Source organism: Gopherus evgoodei, chromosome 7 (genome assembly GCF_007399415.2).
Source record: "Gopherus evgoodei ecotype Sinaloan lineage chromosome 7, rGopEvg1_v1.p, whole genome shotgun sequence".
Classification (NCBI taxonomy): Eukaryota; Metazoa; Chordata; order Testudines; family Testudinidae; genus Gopherus; species Gopherus evgoodei.
Window position 1 is genome coordinate 92,821,540 of NC_044328.1, and position 26,568 is coordinate 92,848,107.

The 26,568-nt window shown below is 48.3% G+C and overlaps 1 protein-coding gene across 1 annotated transcript in view; it reads left to right on the forward strand.

Moving 5' to 3' along the window:
• The window catches only part of PPARG (peroxisome proliferator activated receptor gamma), a 119,247-nt gene that overhangs the window by 49,086 nt on the left and 43,593 nt on the right, over window positions 1-26,568 (forward strand). Inside the window, 3 exon segments of the mRNA XM_030570807.1 lie at window positions 24,646-24,716; window positions 24,718-24,774; window positions 24,777-24,876. Coding sequence (XP_030426667.1) covers window positions 24,654-24,716; window positions 24,718-24,774; window positions 24,777-24,876 — 220 coding nt within the window. The 5' untranslated portion in view covers window positions 24,646-24,653.

Genomic DNA, 26,568 nt, shown 5'->3' on the forward strand with positions numbered 1-26,568 from the left:
AATTATAGCTTAAAATATTTCGCCATGTTCCATTTATTGTTCAAGATATAGAAAAAATATGTGTAATTTGCTATTTCCCAAACTAAAGCCCTTTATTTTCTCGTACAAATATTATCTTATAGGTAAAGCCTGCTATGCTGATAAGAGTCAACAATGAACAACTTTATACATCACTATTATTATAGTAGTTTCTAGAGGCCCTGTCATAAACAGATAGTTAAGGGTTAATGTCTCTCTTACCTGTAAAGGGTTAACAAACAGGGACCCCAAACATCTGACCAGAGGACCAATCAGAAGACAAGATACTTTCAAATCTCATGGGAGGGAAGCCTTTGTTTGTTGGGGTTTGGGGTTTGGCTTTGTTCTCTCTGGGTCCTGGACGGGACTAGAGGTGCAACAAGGTTTCTGCCAATCTCCCTGCTACAGTCTCTTATCTATTCAGAATTGTGAGTAAGAAAAGGCGGTCATAGTCTTTTAATTTGTTTTTTTTTCATTTACATATGTGTACTTGCTGGAAGTAGTTTAAATTGTGTTTCTTCTGGAGAAAGTTTCTTTCTATTGTTTATAGTTGAAAGACCCTGTAACTTTTTACCATCTAAAGTGCAGAGATAAACCTTTTACTTTTTCTTTCTTTCTTATTAAAAGTTTTGCTTTTAAGACCTGTTTAATTTTTTTTTTCTCCTAGTTAAGGTTCAAGGGAATTGGTGGAGAGAAGGGAAGGATAAATTTTCTCTTTGTGTTATATTCATGCAGCTTGTATTGCCTCTGGGTGAGGGGGAAGGTAACACTCCTCTCGGTGTGGTGATTCAAAAAGTTGAATCAGGCGATCTCCTAGTGTTCCCAGGGCGGGAAGGAGCTGGGAGGAAGAAGGGAGGGGGGGAGGGAATGGCTTATTTCCCTTTGTTGTGAGACTCAAGGAATCTGGGTCTTGGGGTCCCCTGGGAAGGTTTTGGGGGGACCGGAGGGTATCAGACCCTAAAAATTCCTGATTGGTGGCAGCCTATCAGATCTAAGCTGGTAATTAAGCTTAGGGGAATTCATGCTAGTACCCATATTTTGGACGCTAAGGTCCAGAATTGGGAATTATACTTGACATGGTGGTAGAAGTGGGATAGAGTAGAATCCAAAAGCCAGTAAAATTATTAATTTTCTTTTCTCTGTTAGCTGCTTGTAAGCAGAGAGAAGGATTTGTTTTTTTTAAACCTACAGCCAGAGAAATTTTTTTTCCTTGCTCCGTCTGGCTGTGCATAGAAATGGCCTCAGGCAAGGGCCACTAAGTTTAACAGGGGTCTTTTGTTAGACAATAGAACTCCAGCTGTGAGTCAACTACACCAGCAGAACACACATGCAAATGAAGGTTTTCCTTTTGTTCTAGTTTTATTCGGGAAGGCTTGTTAGAAACACTCTGTTGCTTAGCAACAGAGCAGGCAGCAGAGGAACAGTAATTCAGACAGTAAACCAGCAGAGGGCACCCCAACACAAGAAAACAGGAACCATGACTTCCAAGGCAAAAATGGAGGCAGAGGAGCAAATCAAAGATGCAGAGCACAAGCGAGATATGAAAAAAAATACAAGAACTAGAAATAAAACAAAAAGAGATGGAGCTAAGGGAAAGAGAAAAAGAGGCTACCCACAGGAGAGAATTGGAACTCCTGAGGGAAACCCACCGGCAGGCCCTGGAATTAGAAAAGGCTAAGCAACAGAACCCAGCCAATCCTAACAACCCTTCGCCAATAATGGTTCCGCAGCACAAGAAATTTCCCACCTACAAGGCAGGTGATGACACTGAGGCCTTCTTAGAAAATTTTGAAAGAGCCTGCCTTGGGTACAGCATCTCTGAAGACCAGTACATGGTAGAATTGAGGGCCACTGCTCAGTGGACCCTTAGCAGAGGTGGCGGCTAAAATGCCTAGGAGAAAATGAACGATTATAAAGTTTTTCAAACCAAGGCCAGATACAGAATGGGGATAACACCTGAACATGCCCGTCGGCGGTTCAGAGCCCTAAAATGGAAACCAGATGTGTCATTCCCCCGACACGCCTACCACATTGCAAAAAATTATTAAGCTGGATATCAGGAACAAAGGTTAACAATCTGGACGAGCTGCACCTCCTGATACAAATGGAGGCAGTTTTTAGATGGTGTTCCTGAGGAAATAGATGGAAAGCCTAAAACGGTAATCAAGGCTGGGGAATTGGAACCAAATGGATGGAAGTGGCAGAAAAGAAAAAACCTACTGTCAAGGGGAGCAAATACCCCAGGGGCACACCAACAATAAACCCTATAACCGAGGGCAGCACAAGACCCACCGACAACCCAAGGAAAGCCACAGACGCCCTATTCTTTCCACCTCACCAGTCCTCCAGTAACCCACCCTCGACCCAGTGACCAGTCAGCTGGAAGATGCTTCAAAGTGTAATGAACTGGGACATATAAAGGCCAACTGCCCAAAGAACCCCAACCGAGTGCAGTTCATTACACCACCATCACACCAAAAATCCCCAGGCCCAGATGCCTCTCAAATACCCTTGGAGCGAAGGGAAATTTTGAGAGTGGGCGGAAAGAAGGTTACTGCGTGGAGAGACACGGGGGCACAAGTGTCACTATCCACCAATCCTTCGTCGACCCCAAATTCATCAACCCAAAGGCCCAGTGACAATTTACCCCTTCAGGTCACAAGCTGTAGACTTGCCTACAGCTGAACTGCCTGTCCAGTACAAAGGCTGGGTCAGGAATGTGGACTTTTGCAGTCTATGACAATTATTCCATCCCCATGCTACTGGGGAAGATTTGGCCATCAGGTGAAGCGGGCCAAGAGAGTGGGAATGGTTACACGTAGCCAAACCAGGCAAGCTTCCAGACCCATTCCTGTTCCTGAGGCATCCACAGGGGTCCTGTCTGTGTTCCAGAGACCCAGAGAGGGGTAGTGGACCCGATCCTATGCCAACAACTGAAACACCCGCATTGCTTCCAGTCCAGACCAGGAACTGGAAAAGCAGCCAGCACCAGAACCGGTGCCAAGCACTTGCAAATCCATCTTCAACCCCCAACGCCAGAGGGTTCCAGCGAGCCTGAACTGGCAGAAAGCAGCAGACAACCACACCCAGAGGCTCAGCCAGAGCCTGAAAGCCCCTGGTGCACCAGCGAAGAGCGGTTCACGAGCGACGGAAACAACCCCATCACCTACATCGCTTCCAGAGGGACCAAGCCCAAGTCCACAGTCTAAGGGCAAACTGGTGTCCCCAGCTTCAAGGGAACAGTTCCAGACTGAGCAGGAAGCAGATGACAGCCTTCAGAAAGCTTGGGCGCGGCACGGAGCACCCCATCGCCTCTCAGGCTCTTCTAACCGATCCCGGTTTGTTGTAGAACAAGGACTTTTATACAAGGAGACTCTTTCTGGTGGACACCAGGAAGACTGGCATCCACAAAAACAGTTGGTGGTTCCAACTAAGTACCGGGAAAGCTCTTAAGCTTAGCCCCATGATCATCCCAGTGGCCATGCTGGGGTGAACAGAACCAGGGACCGGTTGGGGAAGTCCTTCCACTGAGAGGGGATGGGCAGGGACGTTTGCCAAGTATGGTCCGGTCTTGTGAGGTGTGCCAAAGAGTGGGAAAACCCCAAGACCGGGTCAAGGCCCCTCTCCAAGCCAACTCCCTATAATTAAGGTCCCATTTCAGCGAGTAGCTGTGAATATTCTGGATCCTTTCCCAAAAAAGACACCCAGAGGAAAGCAGTACGTACTGACTTTCGTGGACTTTGCTGACCTGATGGCCGAAGCAGTAGCTCTAGGGAACACCAGGGCTAAAGCTGTGTGCCTGGCCCTGACAGACATTTTTGCCAGGGTAGGTTGGCCCTCCGACATCCTTACAGAGTCAGGATCTAATTTCCTGGCAGGGGACCATGAAAGAACTGTGGGAAACTCATGGGGTGAACCGCTTGGTTGCCACCCTCGTACCACCATCAAACCAATGTCCTGTGGGAAAGGTTTAATGGAACTTTGGGGGCCATGATACATAAATTCGTCAATGAATACTCCAATAATTGGACCTAGTGTTGCAGCAGTTGCCTTTTTTGCCTACAGGACTGTACCACATCCCAGTTTAGGGTTTTCACCGTTTGAACTTGTGTATGGCCACGAGGTTAAGGGGCCATTACAGTTGGTAAAGCAGCAATGGGAGGAGTTTACGCCTTCTCCAGGGACTAATATTCTGGACTTTGTAAGCAACTTACAAAGCATCCTCCGACACTCTTTAGCCCTTGCTAAAGAAAACCTAAAGGATGCTCAGGAAGAGCAAAAGGCATGGTATGACAGACATACCAGAGAGCGTTCCTTCAAGGTAGGAGACCAGGTTATGGTCTTGAAGGCGCAACAGGCCCATAAGATGGAAGCATCGTGGGAAGGGCCATCATGGTCCAAGAGCACCTGGGAGCTGTTAACTACCTCATAGCCTTTCCCAATTCCTCCCTAAAGCCCAGAGTGTACCATGTTAATTCTCTCAAGCCTTTTTATTCCAGGGACTTACAGGTTTGTCAGTTTACAGTCCAGGGAGGAGATGACGCTGAGTGGCCTGACGGTGTCTACTACGAAGGGAAAAAAGACAGTGGCGTGGAAGAGGTGAACCTCTCCACAACCCTGGAACGTCTGCAACGGCAACAAATCAAGGAGCTGTGCACTAGCTTCGCCCCATTGTTCTCAGCCACCCCAGGACGGACTGAACGGGCAAGAGGCAGCAATGAACAACTTTGTACATCACTATTATTATGGTAGTTTCTAGAGGCCCTGAACAAGTTCAGGGCCCAGTTGTACTAGGCACTGTACAAATGCATGGTATGAGACAGTCCCTGGCCAAAGAGCGTGCAGGCTAAATATACAAGACAAATAACAGGAAAACAGTGATACTATTATCCCTGTTTTACAGATGGGTAAATGAGACCCATACTAAATATTGGTATCACCATTTTGTAGATGCAGAAATGGAGGCAGAAAGGCAAAGTAACTTTCTCAAGGCCATACAGTGACTCATTAGAAAAACTATGATCAGAACACAAGAACATTTGTTTTCCAAGTATGTACGCATTTCTCCAGACTACAATACCTTGTTTCCAGAATGGTTCAGTATCTATAGCTCCCATTAACTTTGGTTATAGCTGTGCAAACATTGCACATCTGAAAATCGGGCCCCAACTGTCTTAGTTGGGGACCCAGAAAACAAGAAACACAGAATTAGAGAACACGTGCAAAAATTTTGGCTTAAGTGACTTGCCCAGCACCAGATAGTAACTACATGGCAGAGGCAAGGATAGAACTGAATTCTTCTATGGGTATGGCTGCACTTGGAGGTGTGCAGTGCTGGGAGTTACAGCTGTGTTCGTACAGCTGTGTAGGGACAGCGCTGCAGTGTGGCCACACTGACAGCTACCAGCCCTGCAGTGTGGCCACATTTGCAGCATTTGCAGTGCTGTTGGGAGTGGTGCATTGTGGGCAGCTATCCCACAGAGCACCTTGTCCCATTTTGGCGCCGTGGGTTGTGGGAAGGGGACGGATGGGTGCGGGTCATTCCACTTCCTGTCCCAACGCCCTGTGGTGCATCACTTCACATCCCAGCAGTTTGGCGCCATTGTGAGTCTCTGTGCAGCACGATTTATGTGGGAAATGGAGCCCGAGCTGCTGAGGACTTTGCTGATGAATGTCACCAGCACATCACATTTGGCAGTTGAGCTATTCCTTCAGCTCCAAAGTGATAGTGAGGATTCCGATGATGATATCGAATCACCTGACACGTGTGACACTAAATTGCTTGTGGCAGTAACGGACATGCTCAGCACCGTGGAACGCCGCCTTTGGGCTCAGGAAACAGGCACTGAGTGATGGGATCACATCGTCCTGCAAGTCTGGGATGATGAGCAGTGGCTGCAGAACTTTCGGATGAGAAAAGCCACTTTCATGGGACTGTGTGAGGAGCTCGCCCCCACCCTGCGGCGCAAGGACACGAGATTGAGAGCTGCCCTGTCAGTGGAGAAGCGGGTGGCTATTGCAATCTGGATGCTGTCAACTCCAGACAGCTACCGATCGGTCATGAACCAGTTTGGAGTGGGAAAGTCAACCGTTAGAATAGTGTTGATGCAAGTTTGCAGGGCCATTAATCGCATCCTGCTAAGAAGAACCGTGACTCTGGGGAATGTGCAGGACATTCTGGATGGCTTTGCACAAATGGGTTTCCCTAACTGTGGGGGGGCGATAGATGGGACGCATATTCCTATTCTGGCACCACCCCACCTGGCATCAGAGTACGTTAATCGGAAGGAGTATTTCTCTATGGTTCTCCAGGCACTTGTGGATCACCGTGGGCGTTTCATTGACATTTACACAGGCTGGCCTGGAAAGGTGCATGATGCACGCATCTTTCGGAACAGTGGCCTGTTCAGGAAGCTGCAGGCCGGGACGTTTTTCCCAGACCGGAAGATCACAGTAGGGGTCGTCGAAATGCCCATTGTGATCCTTGGAGACACCACTTACCCATTAATGCCTTGGCTCATGAAACCGTATACAGGGAAGCTTGACAGGAGCAAGGACCAGTTCAACTACAGGCTGAGCCGGTGCCGAATGACTGTGGAGTGTGCTTTCGGCCGTTTAAAGGGACGCTGGAGATCTCTTTATGGGAAGCTAGACGTAGGGGAAAGCAGCATCCCTGTGGTTATATCCGCGTGCTGTACCCTCCATAATATTTGTGAAGGGAAGGGTGAAACATTCAGTCAGGAATGGACCTCCGAGGTTCAACGCCTGGATGCTGAATTTGCACAGCCAGAGAGCAGGGCTACTAGAGAGGCCCAGCACAGGGCTACAAGGATTAAGGATGCCTTAAGGGAGCAATTTGAGGCTGAAAGCCAACAGTAATGTTTGGTGCTTTGCACAGGAGTGAAGTGCAATGGTTACAATGATTTGCAGTGCCTGTTTTTTCTTGGGATACGGTATCTCACTTTCTGCAATAATAAAAACTGTTTTAAAAGCAAAGAAATCATTTATTGAAAAGAAAGTAAGTAAAAGGGCAGGGGGATAGGGTGGTGAACTGTACAGTCAGAGGTTTGAATATGTCCTGCCTGGAGTGCTGTGCAATGACTGCTGCACTTCAGGATGAAAATGCTGCATGGTGATGGGGGTTGAGTGCAGAGGGTAAGGGTCGTAGTTCTCAGGGCTGGTAGGTGAAAGTACAGGTGTTGGGGGCAGCTGGTGGTGGTAAGAACCTGGTTGCTGGAGAAGGGGGTTTTGAGCTGACATTGGGGCACAAGGGAGAGAGCTTTGGGATGGGGGGTGGGCAGCACGGTAGTGCTCTGCCTGCATGGCTACCAGTGACTGCATACAGTCCGTTTGGCGCACCAGGAGGCTTATCAGCTGCTTAGTGCTTTTCTTCTTAGCCAATTCCTTTCTCCTGCTTTGTGTTTCCTCCACTGCTGAATCTTTCTCCTCCAGTCCTGAAGCCTCTTGCTCTCTCTGGCAGACTGATTCATAACTGCTTTCACCAAATCTTCTTTGCTTTTTCTTGGTTTCCTCCTCAGGTTTTGTAGCTTTTCAGCAGTCTGTGATAGGGCTGGTATGTTACTAGTAGTCAAGGATTACAGAGGCTGCATTGTGTATAATCACAGTGAAGGAGTTTTTAGTCTCATTGTACCATAGTTTACACATAGCAAGCACAGCACAGAGAGGCCACAGTAGCGAAGACATGGTGAGTAATGGGAAATGAGTGCTCTCACTGCCGCGGCTCACCTGGGAAGGGGAACTGCTTGGGTCAGGGCTGCACTGGGGTTTCTGCGCATTGGGGAAGGCAGAGAGCAGCATGGGGGGAACTGCACTGAATGCTATCCCTACATTTTACACAGGAGTTAATCCTGCCAGACATCTCGCTGCTGTGGGTTACCTGGGAAGAGCGGGAGGGTCTTCTACAGCAATGTGGATTCCGCCCTGGTCCCTATGCAGCTTGCCCGTGTGCAGCAATGGTCCCCCCACCCTTCACAGCACAGTGGCGCGAACACGTTAGCCTGATTGGGACAAGGACCACAGTGGCTCTCCCTATAAACTTGCGCAAGCGCATTGCCCACGTTCTGGCAGAAACTTTTGAAGAGATTACAGACGCCGATTACCGAGACGTGATACACCACATCAATGGGCCATTCCACATCTAGGCATACATGCATGCAGCCATAACCCCCACTCCTCTCCCAAAACATTTCCATCCTGAAAATAAAAGCTGCTTACTGGGAACACGCTCCTCTGCTTCTTCTTCACCAACAAGTTCCAGCTGCTGCAACTGGCTAGCTTCCTCCTGGCTTGAGAAGAGCTCCTGGCTGCATGCCTCCTGGGACTCCGGGGTGTCTCCTCCCACCCTAGTACCCTCACTCTCGGTTTCGTCCCCCCCCCCACTTCCCTCTCTTCTCACTGCTCTGAACTGTCCATCGTGGTCCTCGGATTGGCAGTGGGGTCACCCCCAAGTATCGCAACCAGCTGCTTGTAAAAACGGCAGGTCGTAGGGGCAGCACCTGAGCAGCGGCTTCCCTCACGGGCTTTGCAATAGGCACTCCACAGCTCCTTTACTTTAACCCTGCACTGCACCACGTCCCCTTTCCAGCATGGACTTTGATATCTGCCCATAGGTATCATAATTCCTACAGCTGGAGCGCAGCTGTGACTGCACAGCTTCGTCACCAAAAACACTGATGAGGTCCAGCAACTCGCCAGTGCTCCATGCTGGGGTTCGTTTGGCAAGCAGAGGCATGGTTACTGATTGATTGATTGATTGATTGATTGATTGATTGATTGATTGCACTCCACACCTGGCTGAGCAAACAGGAAGGGGATTTTTAAAATTCCCGGGGCATTTAAAGGGCGGGTCACCTGAGCCCAGGGCAGTAGAGTGCGAACTGATGAGCAGACTGGCTGAAAAGGTATGCTGGGATACCTCCTAATACCCTGGAGGCCAATAAAAGCACTTTTGGTGGCCACACTTGACGAGCAGCGCTACATCACCAGCGCTGCAATCGTTACACCCCAAGCAGACCAGGTGTACAGCCAGGGAGTTGCAGCGCTGGCTGTGCCTTGCAAGTGTGGACACAGAGTAAGTTGCAGCACTGTAAACCCACCACCAGCGCTGCAACTCTCCAGTGTAGCCATGCCCTATGTGGCATTCAACTGCTTTAACCATCCTTTCTTTTCTTGCAGTCTTCTGCCTCATTCTCTCTCCTCCTATGAAAATAATGAGGCTTTTTACTTCATAAGAGATGGTGCCTGCAGATAGAGTGGAGGAGTGTTGGCAGAGTGATGTATGAAAGCTTGCATTGCTCCTGTTGTGTGCTAAAGGAATTAAATATGAAGAGATGCAAAACTGACACTTTTCAAAAGCTCTAAATACTCATTAAAGGCTAAGAATGACTGTGGCTCTCTCATAAAGAAAGAGGGACCATTTTAACTGTAATTCCCTACATATGTCAAATGATTTCATTAAGCATCTGATCCTGCTCCTATTGAAATCATTGGCAGAACTCCCATTAACTTCTGAGGGTTGCTGCTTATCCGTTTTCTTTATAAAATATATATTAGTCATATGAAGTGAAATGCAAACTGCTACATGAAATATATTTCAGTTAAAAATTACAACTATATTAATTTAATCAATATATGTATATGTGTGTGTCTGTGTATTTGTATATAATTATCTATATGTACAACCGGCTAGTTTTTAATATACTCTTTGCAAGTCCCAGAGGTTTTTTGAATTTTTCCTCTTCTGTTTTTGTGTAACCTGTATTAGGGTAGGATGTTCTGGCTATTTCATTAAACAGCTCTAGGGTCACATTTTGATAGCTTTGTCTGTTTGGAAAGAGAATGTGTAGAATGCAGTGCAACAAGCCTTTCAGGTTAACTGAGAGCAAGCATTGTTTTATAGTAAGAGGTAGTTTGTGATCCAAGATGTTTTCCATACCATGGTAATCTCTTATTTTATATCTTCTATTAACTGTTGGCTTAATATTGAAAAATTGAATTGCCCTCATAAGAAATTTTAAACTGATTTTATTTGTAGTTCTTGTTGAATGGAATTTCTTAGAGTGAGTGAATGACTGCTTCCTCAGTCACACCAAATCAACTGTAGATTGTCATCCAGGCTGTTCCTAACGTTATAGAGACTGACAGCTCAATCAAGCAAATGTCAGATGAGTTCATGTGCCTCATTTTACTTCCTGGTGTATAAATTAGTTACTTTATAGCACTCTCCCTTTCACTTATAGTCTTTATTATGATTGAATGTGTGAGCGTTTTCATTTGCCTTTGTGCAAGTGGTATTGCCTTTGCTACCGCAGTCCTATACTGACTGAAAACAAATTTCTACAAATCAAATTTGCACCACTTAATGACAATATTTGTGTTGCCTGGAGGGCCACACAAGTTCTGTGAGCTTTATGACAGTGCCCCAGAATTCCAGAGGATCTGACTGATAAAGTTGTCCTCAAGTCATTGTTAGTTGATGGAAAAATGACTCAGAGCCATTAAAAAGGCTGCAGTAAAACCCTTTTTAATTGATTTTTATTGGAAAAAATTAAGACAAAAAGTAAGAAAAATTAAATACAGTTATGTGTCTTCATAAATTAATTGTCAAACAATATCAGATAGTACTAACAAACATTTTGGAGTTCAGTGATCGTATAAATATGAGGTTGACATTATCACTCGTAATTTTTTGTTCAATTTACCATCCATTGGTAGAATTCACCTTGTTTCTAATGTTCATATGTGTAACGGATAATTTTACTGAAATAAACTGAGTATCCTTGTACTAAGTCATCAGGCAATTAAAATAACGACCAAACCGTGTTCAGCTCCCGGGTGTGAACAGGATTCTTAATTTTCAAACATGATGAACAACTCACTGCTGCTTGGATTTTGAGATAAAATAATGAGGAAATCTGAAACAGTGAATAATTCTGAAACGTTTGTAATCATTCTGGCTCTGGGGTCATCAGAGCTTAGCTATTTTTTATGTTCATAACTCTTTAATAGATGTGGCTCTAATACAAAAACAGCCATACAGGGCACAAAACAAAACGCTTCCTGTGATAGATTTGAAGCCTGAGATATTTATGCTGTACAGCATACTTTAGACCAGTGCACTGAAGATTCATTTAGCTGCGTTGAACTTTTTGAGATAGATAACATTGCATTTTTTCATCCAACAAGTCAGAAATCAGCATATGTGCATAATTGCAAGGGGGTCAATTGTGGCTAATTACACAGCCATGCAGTAGGAGGAGAATGTAAAGAGCCACTCCCAAGTCCTTGCCCAACCTGCAAAAGAGCCAGCTGGAATGGTAGCCTGTGCACTTGGAGAAGTGCAGAGATTGCTACCAAGATGGTTTTCAGGAAACAACTCTGGAAAGGATGTGGAGTGGACACAGGCAAAAATAGGCAGAAGCCACTACTCCATCCCCTCCCCAGTATGCTGGCCAATGGAACTGGCTAGCCATATTGTTGGAGAATATGTTGCATACGTTAAAGGTCTGTAGTAGTTTGTACTCTTCCCTGAGCATAGGGAAGGTCAGGGAGACATACTGCCTTCCTGAGATAAATGCTTCCTGGCTCTGGGTAAGTGCAACACTTAATCTCATGAACCCTTGCACACTTGATCTGACAGAAATAGAAACACTATATTCTGCAGGTACTGTGCAAGCAAATTAGGCTCAGTCAGTGGCTTCTTCATTTGAACTAATGGCATGGGCAAAATTAGCTGTGTTCAGTGGAAGGAGAATAAGAAATTTAGAGCCTGATCTTGGAAACCCTTTTTAATATGATTTGCTAATGTGAGGAGTTCCACCAATTTCAGTTAAGTATCAGACCCTTAGATCTAAACAGCAGTCTCTGGACATACTGTATATGATACAATTACTGTACACCAGAGTAACCAATATGGCCCTTTGAGGCAACTGTAATATAGAAAATATATATACAGATGCATATTGGCATGATTTAGTGAAACCTCCTAGTTGTATGAAGAAATCTTGAGTACAGAACATGTGTTCTTGACCTACAAAGGGTGTGGCGTTTACAGGCCCTTATGCGTGTAAATGGCCAATAATCCATGGTTTTACTGCCCTTGTGTAGCAAAAATAAGAGTGGTAAAAAAGGAATTGCTACCTATAGTAGCCAATCCTTGCACCCACTATTCCAGGGGTCGGCAACCTTTCAGAAGTGGTGTGCCGAGTCTTCATTCATACACTCTAATTTAAGGTTTCATGTGCCAGTAATACATTTTAACGTTCTTAGAAGGTGTCTTTCTATAAGTCTATAATATATAACTAAACTATTGTTGTGTGTAAAGTAAATAAGGTTTTTAAAATTTTTAAGAAGCTTCATTTAAAATTAAATAAAATGCAAAGCCCCCCGGACCGGTGGCCAGTATCCGGGCAGTGTGAGTGCCACTGAAAATCAGCTCGCGTGCCGCCTTCGGCCCGTGCCATAGGTTGCCTAGCCCTGCACTATTCATTTCCTTCCCTGGTTCTTGATGTACAAATAATTCCTTCCAACACACAGAGAAAATTTTGTGTTACAAAGACAAAATTAAAGAAATAGTCAGAAAAGACTAGCTTGTATGGAGCCCACACTTTTACATTAAATGATCATTATACTGAGGGAAAATTGATGCCTACTTCTTTTAACTTGCATTACTTACCTTAAAAGTTAATAAAATGAGCAGAAGTTAATAGTTCAGGGCTGGAAACAATGTTTTGTTATGAAGGTGCTCTGATAGTATTGACAGACTGTGCTAGGAATATGCTGGCTCTACCATCCCTGTTTCTACCTGCAGATAAGAGGAGAATACCTATTTTCCCAAGGTTTTTTTCCCCTCTCTTATTAGCTATGAAGATTGAGGATAATGCTGAACACTTTTATTTCTCAAGTAACACATATTCTAGCTAAGAAATATTAGGGTTTTTTTAAGCTTTATGTCAGAATGTTTCTCGTTTATTTGTCTACAAGTTTCCATTCCAGAATTTATAGGGGCCTGATCCTACAGCCTCTACATGCATGTAATTCCTTTTGAAATTAAAGGGAGTTTTCTATGCATAAGTTCTCAAAAACAGAAAGAAAGCATATTCCTGGGCTTGTTTTGACTAAGGTGACCAGAAGTCCTGTTTTTAAAGGGACAGCCCTGTATTTAAGCCCTCCTGCAGGTGTCCCGACTTTTTCTTAAAAACTGGCAAATTGTCCCATATTTTCTGTCTCCCCCCTCATCAGTACTGGCGGGTCCTGCTGCTGGTCGAATCCCTGCTCGCCAGCTGCCTGCCCACCAGCGGTGAGTGGGGTGGGTCCAGTGGCCAGCAATGGGGGTGGGTGTGCAAGGCTGGTGGCGGGGCAAGCTGCAGCATGTGGAGCCAGCTGCTCCCCCTGCTGGTCCTTCAGTGCATCCCCCGCTGCATGCTGGCTCTTGGCCAGCAGAGCCCTGTCCTCTGTCTCATTTCTGGCCTGCTCTGGCTGTGAGCTGCAGTAACTGATAATTGCAGGCAGGCACCAGGCAGTGGCCGGTTATGTGTCACCTCTGCTGCCCACCCATCGGCCCTTTATGTGCTCCCGCTCTTGCTGTTCTGCCCCTGCTTTGCCCCATCATACCCCACAGCCCTGCAGCTCCTCCATATCCCCCTCCAGCAAGGCATGTCCCACTCACGGTGCTGTGTGGAGAACCAGCCTTTAGTCTAAGTAGTGAGCTTATCAACAGCCTGGACGTCAGGCTCCTTCCTTCCTCCCACTGCTTCTGGCTGGGCTGGTGCCCCGGGAAAGCCCAAGACCCTCTGGCCCAGCGCACTGGCCAGGAGGAGCTAAGCACTGCATGTGCCAAAGCCCCACACAGAACTGGAATGGAGAAGCTTCTCCACCCCTCAGCTAAGCTCTGAAATGGCAGGGGGAAGCGATTTCCAGACTGTTTGTGCCCCAACTCTGAAGCCTCCATAGCATCTTCTTCACACACACCCTGCCTTGGGTCCTAGCCCCAGGGAGTGCGGGGCTGCCCCTTCCCCTAGGCACCCTCACCTGCTGAGCTACCTCTCTGGCCTGGTTCGCTGGAGCTCCTGCAGGCAGGTTCTCTGGGCCCTGGTGCACAATGCATCCTTAGGGTTTAACCCTTTCCTACCCATGCTGTAGCGAGGGGACAGGAGGCGGCTGGGTTAGGTTGGTGGCCAGCAGCAGCCTGGAGGTGTTAGGTGCTTTTCAACACTGTGCAGGCAGGAAGGGACCGGAGCTGCTTACAGCCACCGATGTGGGGGAAGGGAAGAGATGAACTCTGCAAAGACACAGGCCAGGTATTCCCTTCTCCACCTCCTCCTCCCCTGCAGCTGGAAGCAGCTCCCGTCCTTTCCTTCCTGCACAGTGCCGAAAGGCTGCTGCTGGCCACGTTCTGATGTGAAACCTGACAGACATCTGGGCACAGGGGGCATGTGACCCTTCGTGCCCCTCCCCCCCACATGTGTTGCCTTGGGAAGACATGGCCCCAGGTACCAGGAGAGGCAGGTCCATCCCGTACCAGGAGAGGGTCCATCCTGGGGGCCCAGCCAGGCATGGAAGGCGGAGAGCGCTGGGCAGGGAGGCTCGGGTTTGTCAGTTACCCCTCTGTGTGAGAGAGGTGTACAGGAGTGTGTGTGTGCCACCTCTCCCCATGTACAATCCTAAAGCCTTAAAGATAAGAAGATATATAAAAAGCATCCAGCTACACAGTATTTCTTTTTAACAGGGGCTCAGTAACTTGATGTTAATTTGAATGTTTGTACTTCATAGTTCTTCTTCGAGTGATTGCTCATATCCATTCCAGTTAGGTGTACGCGCCGCGCGTGCACATTCGTCGGAAAACTTTTACCCTAGCAACTCAGTGGGCCGGCAGGTCGCCCCCTAGAGTGGCGCCACCATGGCGCTCCATATATACTCCTGCCGGCCCACCCGCTCCTCAGTTCCTTCTTACCGCCCGTGTCGGTCGTTGGAACAGTGGAGCGCGGCTTAGCTGACCTCCACTTCCCTAGCTACTCGTTTTCTCGTATATAATTATGCAGTTATAACACTTTTATATATATATATTTGTATGGTTATACGTGTTTTCCTTGCTAACATGGTTAGTTTAGTTAGCGGGGTTCAGGAAGTAGCCCCTTCCATGAGCCCAGTGCCGGAGCCATGCATGGCTCACCGGATTTTCAAAAGGGGCCCGGCTTACCAGAAGCCGCGGCCGAAGAGAGATCTACATGACTACTGTTTGAAGAATCACACTTGACAGATAAGTGCCCCATTTGCAAGGCTTTTAAGCCGTGAACAAAAAAGGTGCGGGACTTTCACTTGCCCCTCCACCTTGGGCGCGGAGCGATGTTCAAGCGGCGGGCAGAAGCGCCTCCTCGGCACCGGACCCCGCCGGTACCACCAAGGCCTTCCGGCACCGACCGTCGCCGGCACCGATGTCGACTCGGCACCGTTCCCTTCTTCCGAGGTCGAGAGAGTCTGCGATTCCTGCTGGTGCCTGGCGGCTCCCCGGCACGCGCCGTGGTTGAGCCCCCTGCTCCCGCTACTTCCGTGCCACCTGCATCGCAGCCAGAGAGCTCGCCTCAGTTGCGTTATCCGGCCTGCAGAGGCACCGATGACTTCGGCTCCGTCGATTCCAGTCCCCCAGGACCAGGGAATCCGGTGCCTGGCAGCTCCCCGGCTCGCGCCGTGGTAGAGCTTACTGCTCCTGCTGCTTCTGTGCCAGCTGCACCACAGCTAGACAGCTCGTCTAAGATGGCTCGCCCGGCGCCGACGACGTCGGCACCGTCGATCCCGGTCCCACGAGGGCCGTAGAATCCGGTGCCTGACGGCTCCCCGGCACGCGCCGTGGTTGAGCGTATTGCTCCTGCTGCTTCCGTGCCAGCGGCACCGCAGCCAGAGAGCTCGTCTAGTCGGATCGCCCGGCGCTGACACCTACTACGGCACCGATGACGTCGTCACCGTCGATCCCGGTCCCATAAGGGCCGTAGAATCCGGTGCCTGACGGCTCCCCGGCACGCGCCGTGGTTGAGCGTATTGCTCCTGCTGCTTCCGTGCCAGCGGCACCGCAGCCAGAGGGCTCGTCTACGTCGGATCGCCCGGCACCGACGCCTGCTGCGGCACCGATGGCGTCGGCACCGTCGATCCCGGTCCCACACGGGCCGTGGAATCCGGTGCCTGACGGCTCCCCGGCACGCGCCGTGGTTGAGCGTATTGCTCCTGCTGCTTCCGTGCCAGCGGCACCGCAGCCAGAGGGCTCGTCTACGTCGGATCGCCCGGCACCGACACCTGCTGCGGCACCGATGGCGTCGGCACCCGTCGATCCCGGTCCCACCCGGGCCGTAGAATCCGGTGCCTGACGGCTCCCCGGCACGCGCCGTGGTTGAGCGTTTTGCTCCGGCTGCTTCCGTGCCAACGGCACCGCAGCCTGAGGGCTCGTCTACGTCGGATCGCCCGGCACCGACATCTGCTGCGGCACCGATGGCGTCGGCACCGTCGATCCCGGTCCCACACGGGCCGTAGAATCCGGTGCCTGACGACTCCCCGGCACGCGCCGTGGTTGAGCGTATTGCTCCGGCTGCTTCCGTGCCAACGGCACCGCAGCCAGAGAGCTCGTCTACGTCGGATCGCCCGGCACCGACACCTGCTGCGGCACCGATGACGTCGGCACCGTCGATCCCGGTCCCGCAAGGGCCATAGTATCCGGTGCCTGACGGCTCCCCGGCACGCGCCGTGGTCGAGCTACTTCTCCGGCTGCTTCCGTGCCCACGGCACCGCGGCCAGAGGGCTAGTCTAAGTCGGATCGCCCGGCACCGACACCTGCTTCGGCACCGTCGATCCCGGTCCCGCAAGGGCCGTAGAATCCGGTGCCCGACGGCTCCCCGGCACGCGCCGTGGTTGAGCGTATTACTCCCGCTGCTTCAGTGCTGACGGCACCCCAGCCAGACGGCTTATCTAACTCGGTTCTCCCGGCACCGGCACCTACCGAAGCTCTGATGACCTCGGTACCATGGATCCCGGCCCCACGAGGGCCGTCGAATCCGGTGCCTGACAGCTCCCCAGTACGCACTGTGGTTGAGCCTGCTGTTCCCTGCGCGCCGGAGATGTTACCAACGGCGAGGGCTCTCAGGGCCATGACGGAGTCAGTGCTGCCTGACCCGGGCACCGCCGGTACGGGTAATACAGTCTCTTCAAGGGACTGTCCCCTGTCAGTACAGCAGAGCGGCACCGTCTATGATCACGGTCCCGCAGACGCTCCAAGTCCTGTCGGCACGCCGGACACCACTGGCAGTCCCGGTACTGTTTTCCTCGGTACTGGTCACGCTCGCTGCACCGGTCGGTATCCCGTTCGCCGACCCGCTATCGGCACCGTTCCGACATCTGGCACCGGGGCAGGTACCTTGACTCCTGTAGCTCTTCTCCGAGCCTCGAGATCTCGGTCGACCTCCCGACACCGTTCTGGTTGCGGTCTGGATCTCGTTCCAGGTACCGATACGCCTCCCGATGCCGGTCCCCGGTGCCGAGTTGGGCAAGGTCCGAGTGAGTCAGGGACTCGGCCGTGCCCTCTTTTAGTACCTCCATGGCCGTCCGGACACGCATCCGTGTCACCCCATATGCGCGGATTTTATGCTCAGGACCACGATCCTGATATCATGGCCAGCGGGCGCCAGCCCCGAAGCGGAAAGAGCCTTGGCGAATGCAAGGTGTACTCTGCAGGGGCCCGGCACCTCTGGGTAGCAAAGCAACAAGCCTTGCTTAGCTGCGATAATTATAGCACCTGGGTGGAGGAGTTTCTCCCTCGAACCTCCCACCTAGAGTTCGCTGCCGTCTTGGAGGACGGGGGAAAGAATTTACCCTTTGTTGGTAAAGGCATCTTCGCGGCAGAGACAGCCCCAGACTGCGAAGCCTGCTGGACAATAGGGTCCTAATGCAGCATGTATACGCCTGCGACCAAACGCAAACGCCTTTATGGCCCCAGCCGCCATACTCTGTGCCTAGCCAGAGGCAGAACTCTGGAAAACGGCAAGGCCAAGGTGGTCGCAGACAAACGTCAGGCCCCCTAAAAAGCCAAAGTCGAGGTCCCTCGCAATTACCACTGGGACCAAAGACGGACCTTCCAAGGTTCACCGGAGGGCGGTGTACCAGTCGCAGGACGGGATCCTGATCCGCTTTCTCCTGGCATGGCCCCAGTTACTTTTAGGTCGCTGGGTCCTGCGCACGATGGAGCATAGGTACCACCCTTAAAATTGCTCCAGCCCTGTCCCCCTTCAGCGGACGAAAGGGGCTAGGGGTTTTACTCCCGTTATGCCCTAGTCCCCCACTCGACCACAGGTCAGACCTTCCTGGTCCTGCATGGACTCAACCGGTTTGGGATAAGGTTGAAGTTCTGCATGGTATCCTGGGAACCATTATTCCATCCTTGCCTCCGGGGGCTACTATGCCGCCCTGGATAGGAAGGACGCGTACTTTTGCAATGCCATCTTCCCTCCGCATGGGAGATGCCTCCGCTTTATAGCCAGCGGTGAATACTCCCGGTTTACGGCCATAGTCGCCGCCTACCGTAGCTATGTCGGATATGCGTTTTTCCGTATTGGGACGATTCGCTTATCCGAGGAGACTCTGACACACAAACCACTCAGCCCGTGGGCATCGTCACGGTCTTATTCACAGATCAAGGCCTGATGATTACTAATAGAGCAATCCGCTCTGGTTCCCACGCAGAGGTTGGGCTTCCTAGGGGCTATCTTGGTCTCCTACCTAGCCGGAGCCTGCTTATCGCAACTGCGGTTTTAGGCGATGGCATCAATCATCTGAGGTCTGAAGGCTTTCCCAACGACCTCAGCTCGTTCTTGTCTCAGTCTCCTGGGTCCATGGTTGCCCGCAAGTTTGTAACCAAACGCGCCAAGCTCCGCCTCCGTCCTCTCCAAGTCCGGCCCACCTCGGCGTACCGCTTGGACAGGGAGCCAATGGTCATGGTAGTCACCGTTCCCTCGAACGCCTTAGGCTCCCTAGAGTGGTGGCTAACTCCCTCCTTGGTGTGGACAGGATGCGGTTTCATCCGCCCCAGCCCTCACTGCCCCTGACGGCGGACGCATCATCTCTCTGCTCGAGTGCTCATGGTCACCTCCGAGCTTAAGGCCTTCGGTCTTCTAGGGAGCTGGCATTCCTCATTAATGCCCTAAGAATGAGAGTAGTCCGCCTGGCATGCCAGGGGTTCCATCGGCAGCTGCGAGGCCGTTGTATCTCGGTGTTTACAGCCAACACAATGGCCAGGTGCTTCATAAGCATTCAGGGGGGACATAGTCCTCCCCCCTTTTTTTGTCAGGAGGCCATCCATTTCCGGGTCTTTTGCATGGCCCACTCGATGGAGCTGGCGACGTCCTTTCTCCCAGGCGTTCGGAACGTCTTATCTCTTTGACTCAGCAGGTCTTTCCTGTCTTACGAGTCATCACTCTGCCCCATGTGAGGCGTCCCGCTTTCCGGAAGTGGAAATGGTTCCTCGCACAGACCTGTTCGCTCACCGCGAGTGCAGGAAATGCCAGATGTTCTGCTCCTTCCAAGGTCTCTCCTCGGAATCGATCTTGGTCGCATTCCTGATGCCGTGGAACGGCCAACTGCATTATGCCTTCCCGCTGTTCCCACTGGTTCGTTATGTCCTGCTCAAATTCCGCAGGGGCGGAGCGTGCATCATCATCATGATCACTCCAGAGTGGTCCAGGCAGCACTGACATACCACGTTGCTCGGCCTGTCAGCCCAGACCTCATCACTCAGGGCAATGACAGGCTTCGTCACTTGGACCTGCAGCCTCTTCGCCTCACGTACCTGAGTCGGGGTGACAGGCAGCCTTCAACCTGGTCAACGTACCGAGCCAGGTGGAAGCGTTTCCTTTACAGCTGCAGTACGCTCGATCTTGCTCCTGCTGAGGTCTCGATCCCCTCTATTTGGCCTGCCTCTGGCCTTCAGCGGCAGGATCTGGCGGTATCATCGCTGAGGATACTCTCAGCAGCCATCCCTACCTTCCAGCAGGCTAAGATGGACGTTCAGTGTCCCACTATGGGTTCGAGGTCCCTCAAGGGCTTGGAGCGCTTGCACCCTCGGGTGCGCCGCCCAGCCCCGCCCTGGGGCCTCAACCTAGTCTTGGCCAGACGGGTCTCTGAGATCAGAGCTCTTACGAAGGTTCCACAAAGACAAGGTGCAGTTATGACCGCACCCGGCTTTCCTCCCTAAGGTGTTTTGGCCTTTTATGTTACCCACAGCTCAACGCAATGGGCATAACCGTTGCACTCCTTGGGCATCTGTGGAGTGCTTGCATTATATTGACAGAATCATTTCCTAAGGTGCCCCAGCTCTGCCCCGGTAGCGGGCCAAAGGGAGGGCTTACTTGTTTTTCCTCTCAGAGGATCTCATCTTGGGTGATGGCGGACATCCCCACTTGTTATGATTTGGCTCATATTTCCCTAAGCCACATCACTGTGCATTCTACCAGGGCTCAGGCTTCATCTGCCGCCTGGCTGGCTCGTGTTTCTACCCACGAGATCTGTCGCGAAGCTCCATTGTCCTCGGTCCATACCTTGCTTCGCAGTATGCCCTGGTTCAGCAGTCAAGAGAGGCTGTAGCCTCTGGCTCAGCAGTTTTATTCTGCCACATTTCACTCCGACCCCACCGCCTTTGTAAGGCTTGGGATTCACCTAACTGGAATGGATATGAGCAATCACTCGAAGAAGAAAAGACGGTTACTCACCTTTGTAACTGTTGTTCTTCGAGATGTGTTGCTCATATCCATTCCGCACCCGCCCTCCTTCCCCACTGTCGGAGTGGCCGGCAAGAAAGGAACTGAGGAGCGGGTGGGCCGGCAGGAGTATATATGGAGCGCCATGGTGGCGCCACTCTAGGGGGCGACCTGCCGGCCCACTGAGTTGCTAGGGTAAAAGTTTTCCGACGAATGTGCACGCGCGGCGCGTACACCTAACTGGAATGGATATGAGCAACACATCTCGAAGAACAACAGTTACAAAGGTGAGTAACCGTCTTTTCTGATTTGATTGCCATTGAACTCACTAGAATATGAGTAATTTTACCAGGTGTCCCATATTCAGCATAAGGAAATACGGTCATCCTAGTTTTGACCTTTCCTTGAAGAGGTTGGAGAAGCCATCCTCACCAGCTGAGAAACACTGCACTACAGCCAGTCAGTGGATAATCATGTGCATTTTTCAACATAGTAGTAAGTTTACATTGGTAGTCGTGTATCATGAATGCATGTGACTCATATTCTTCATATTCATGGAGGATGAGAAATTTTATGCACACAAAAAACTAAAGAAGCAATTCAGGGGGCATGAGTGCAGTATCTTCAGTCCTGAAATATTTGTACACATCACATATTTATTAGATTTTTTGAAAGAGCAGCCTCTTTCTTGAACCATATATGCTTCTTGGTCTATGAACCCTAGAGCTGTTTATAAGAGTAAGGAGTATTCTCCTATTGAGATCTCAAAATGTGACAAAAAGGAAATGGCACACAGGCCAGGATTGTCATCAAACATAGAAGCTGGTCTGTTTTGGTAGCACATGGTCTTATTTTGAGAATGGTCACATTCATAAAACTAAATCCTTGTCTCGCTTTCCTAAATTCAGGAGATGCCTATATACTGTGCTACAGCATAAAAATATAGCTACTGTTAAATTTGATTAGCTTGTAGCAATTTGCAAACTGAAGCTCTTTAGCTTGAAAGCACTACGTAGTGCCCCTTTAAAATTGTGTGAATATTCTTGCATTGCTTATGAGTGGTACGTGGAGACTTTGGAGCTTATTTTAATCCTTTCTATTGAACACTAACCTCAATCATGCATGCCACAGTTCGATGGCAGTTTTACATACATATGCCCTGATTCAAGTGATGCACTTAAGCATATCCTTATCTTTAAGCACATGCATGATCTTGTCTCTGTTCAGCAAATCTCTTACATTTGTGCTTAATTTTAAGCATGTGCTTAAATCTCATTAATTTTAGGCATATGCTTAAATCTCATTCTCTTCAGTGCTTAAGTACTTTACTGAATAGAGTTAGAGTTAGCATGCAGCTGAAGGTAAGCATGTGTAGGACCCTACCAAATTTATATCCATGAAAAAACGGTTGTGAAATCTGGTCTCCCCCGTGAAATCTGTATGGTATGGGGCAGGGATCAGCAACCTTTGGCACGCAGCCTGCCAGGATAAGCTCCCTGGCGGGCTGGGCCAGTTTGTTTACCTACCGCATCCACAGGTTCGGCCGATCATGGCACCTACTGGCTGCAGTCGTTGCTCCAGGCTAGTGGGGGCTGTGGGAAGCGGCGGCCAGCACATCCCTTGGCCCACGCAGTGAGCTGTGGCCACATGCGGCAGACCGCAGCAGGTAAAACAAACCGACCCCTCTCACCAGCAGGCTTACCCAGGTGGGCTGCGTGCTAAAGGTTGCCGATCCGTGGTATAGGGTAAAAGTACACAAAAGACCAGATTTCACGGGGAGACCAGTGTTTCTCATACTGGGGCTCCTGATCCAAAAGAAGGTCATGGAGGGGTGTCACAAGGTTATTTTAGGGGGGTCATCCTATTGTCATCCTGCCGCCAAGCACCCAGCTCTGAAGGCAGCACCCCATCTGCAGCAGCGGTGCAGAAGTAAGGATACTATGCCACTATTACTTCTATGTTGCTGCCTTCAGAGTTGTGTCAGGACTCCTACAGTTACAACACGGTGAAATTTCAGATTTAAATATCTGAAATCACGATATTTTCATTTTTAAAATCCTATGACCGTGAAATTGACCAAAATGGACTATAAATTTGGTAGGGCCCTAAGCATGTGTTAAGGGTTTTTTAAAGTGGGCAGGAATGATTAAAGGGATGGATTTATAACTAAGAAAAAAATGTCAGGTAGCCAAACAAACAAGTGATCATTCTTTTAATTGGACTATTTTTACCGCTTTATCTGGAAATCTGTGTAACTAAAATGAAGAGAATGCCCCTATTGATCTGAAGATAGATTTCCATGTATAGATCCCATACACACTGAAAGAAGAATACATTTTTGTGGGAACCATTTAAAACCAATTAAACATTTTGACAGCCAGGACTATATATTCAGAAGGTTTTTCTGGCTTGGAGAAATTAGTCAGAAATTCTTGTTTACCATTGGCACAATCCTGCTTTCACCTGAGAGTAGAATCAGGGTCCATATATCTGTCCCATGCAATTTGTAAGACTTTGGGGGAAGGAATTGGGGAAACTGCTAAGGAGTTGCCTAAATATTCATTCTTGAACACCTGCTGTTAGGAGGGCACTACTTAATGTATCAGTTACTGTTACACCATCTGCCCTCTCATCTAATGTTTAGGAGTAAGAAGCATAAACATACTGTCAGTGCTTGCTGTACAGAAAGGCGAGCAAGCGGGTCTGTGAGACCTGCAAAACTAGCAGCCTTTATCAGCAAAGAATGACAATCTGTGAAACACTATTGTTTCCTTTAAATTGAAGAGCGGCACCATGATATCCATTTGTAGCAACAGTCTTTTTGGCAGCATGACAGAGTAGTATTAGTTGGTTCAAAGTAAACCAAGTCAAACAAGTTCATATTACATAAAAGTTTAAAGTCTATATACTTTAATGGGTCTCAAGTCCAATGGAAATACCATGCTGACCTACTTTATGTAATTTCATGATGTTCATTCTAATTTTAATCTAAAGATCTTTTTATAACTCACTAAAAAGTAGAGATAGGGCCCAGTGTGCAAAATTCAGATTGGAATTCTAACTTCTTTGGAATTCAGAGGTGTTCAATCAAGGAATTTGGTTCAGCACATGATAGGAAGAGGACAAGACTGCAGGTTTTTGGACTGAGAACTAAATATCAATTTGTTTAGGGCTTATACACATGTAGACTTTTGATTTGGGGCCTTGCTTATTAAAACTTAAGAGAAAATATGGAGACCCAGAAACATAGTGGGGTATGGAAGCTCATAATAGAAGTTTCTTAGAGCCATGGTTGTGAGGATGTAGGGTAAATTTTCAAAGTGCCTTCAGTGGGACTTAATCACTTAGATGTTTTTGAAACTTCCTACCTGCTGTTTGTACTATAATATTGATATCAATATATTTTTCATAGCATAAAATTATATTTTTTTAAATTGTTAGGATTTTTGGATTCTCAAACATGGCAGACATACTTAGTAAATCAATTTAGAGCCTGCTAATGTTATAAATTAACTCATGCAGACCAAAACCACCATAACTCTGTCTCATGTAGTTTGGTGTAAATCATAATAACTCCACCAAAGTGTAAAAAATGATGAAACATGAGAATCATGTCCCATGTTCTTTAAATTAACAATATCTATTTTGTAAGAACTTGAAGGCCTCCATATGGTATAAATAATTTTTTAAATATAAAAGCAGGATGTGTGTCATTAGCTATTCTTAATAATTTAAAGTAAGTAATTATTTTATGTATCTTGTATGTATCTGTGTGTAGATTATTCACCTAACAGTAACATGAATTATGTGAGCCTACTGAGTCCTCATTGGATGGAGAAGAAGCAGTTTTTTAAATGTCTGGTTTCTTTTTTTCTTTCAGGGATTACAATGGTCGACACAGAAATGCCGTTTTGGCCCATTAATTTTGGAATTAGCCCAGTGGATCTGTCGTGCCATGGAAGATCACTCTCATTCCTTCGACATAAAGCCCTTTACCCACTGTTGATTTTTTCTAGTAGTTCTTCACTACACTATGAAGATATTCCTCTTGCAAGAATTGACCAGACAGCCATTGATTACAAATATGATACCAAGCTCCAGGAATGCCAAAGTATGCAGTTTCTTTTTACTTTTCAGGTTGTCCGAATTCAAATTGTTTAATTCTCTGGGAAGTGTACCCTCCACAAAAGAATTTTTAGAATTTGTTTCAGAGCTTCCCTCTCCCAGATACCCTTGGAGTAAAATGTCCTTGAAACTTTTTTAAAAACCAAGCAAATTAGATGTCCTACATTTTATAAATTGGCTAGCATTTCCTAGCATATTACATAATATGCTAAGAACACCCATTGAATCCCAAACTGGCTAACAGGCTCGTGGATTTCGAGCTTGTCTACATTAGAGACATTTGCCCCAGTATGACTACATAGATATTCCTGATGTAAACAGGCCCTTGGAGTTTTGTGAGCATTCCCTTTGTATTGTTGCATGTAAACAAAGCTGCCCCTAGCTTCACAATGATGAATAAAATCCCATATGGAACTTTGACCATCTGGAAGGGAGGTGACTTGTCCCTAAGGACATGGTTACCCCACTCCTGCTGACAATCATACCACTGATCTTTTAGGCCAATGGGCCAGGCAAATGTTTGTTGACTGTCCTGAGAGAACTTTAGGATTCGGCCCCATGTAATACTTTAAATGATGTCAGAATGACTTACTTCTTTATCAACAACATCCAGAGTTCCTGATTTATATAAGATTGTCTCTTTTGTTCATAAGGTGAGTTGGAACTCTGTCATAAAAACTGTATTAAAAATTGCTTAAGGCCATATGCCTCTTGTTAATGCAGTTCTTATGCTTTTTATAATTAATTATTTATCAAGTGGCAAATCCTGCCCTAAGTGTGCAAGTCTGGAAGCCCTTGGCAGCAGAACTGGTAGGTCCTACTGTGCGCTGGGGAGCAAGATTTGGAGGACTCTTCAAAATGGGGGGTGCCCATCTGTGCAGTACAGGGACTTGCACCCCAAAGGGTCTTTGCACAGCAACACACAGGAGTGTTTTGAAGGAGGGGCTGGAAGATTTGTCAATGTGCAAGTTCTCTAGTTCATCCATCCACACATATACCCTTCAGCCCCTCTCCACTTCCTCTAGAGGACCTGCTAGGGAAGCAGAAACTACTCCAGCCAATAGGCTGTCTCTCTGTAGCCTGGGATTGGACTCCTGCCCTCTTACCCTTCTCTGCACTTCCCATTGATCGTCCCAGCACCCATCAAAGTTACTGTGGCATGGCACTGGAGACTGGATTCATCCCTAGAAATTTTACATAATGCGAACAGTAAACACACAAAGTAAAGTGCAAAAGTAACAGTAGGCATGAGTCTGCTCCATGCAGGGAGAGCAAAAAGATACTTGTTTGACTTTTGTGGGAAACAATTGGCATCTTTTATTGTACAATACCAGCAAGTAATGGCTTACCCCACAGTGAGCAGAAGCTGACAGATAAGAGATGTCTGTACACAACATAGACATTCATTGTCACTAAAGCACATAAGACAAACAAGATGCAGGCAAAATGGAATCACACAGACAAGGCTTCATGCAGAGATAAAGCACCACAAAGATGATTGTTTATTGGATTAGGAGAATAGGAATTATACCATTATGAGAAGATTATTACAGCCTTGGTAACTCTTAGGAAAGAAAGTAGTAATAGTATAACACACTTAGCTTGATGAATGTGAGTCTAATCCATACAGCATATACTGGGTTTGCCACTGAAAAGAAAGCTTTTGCTTTATTGTTAT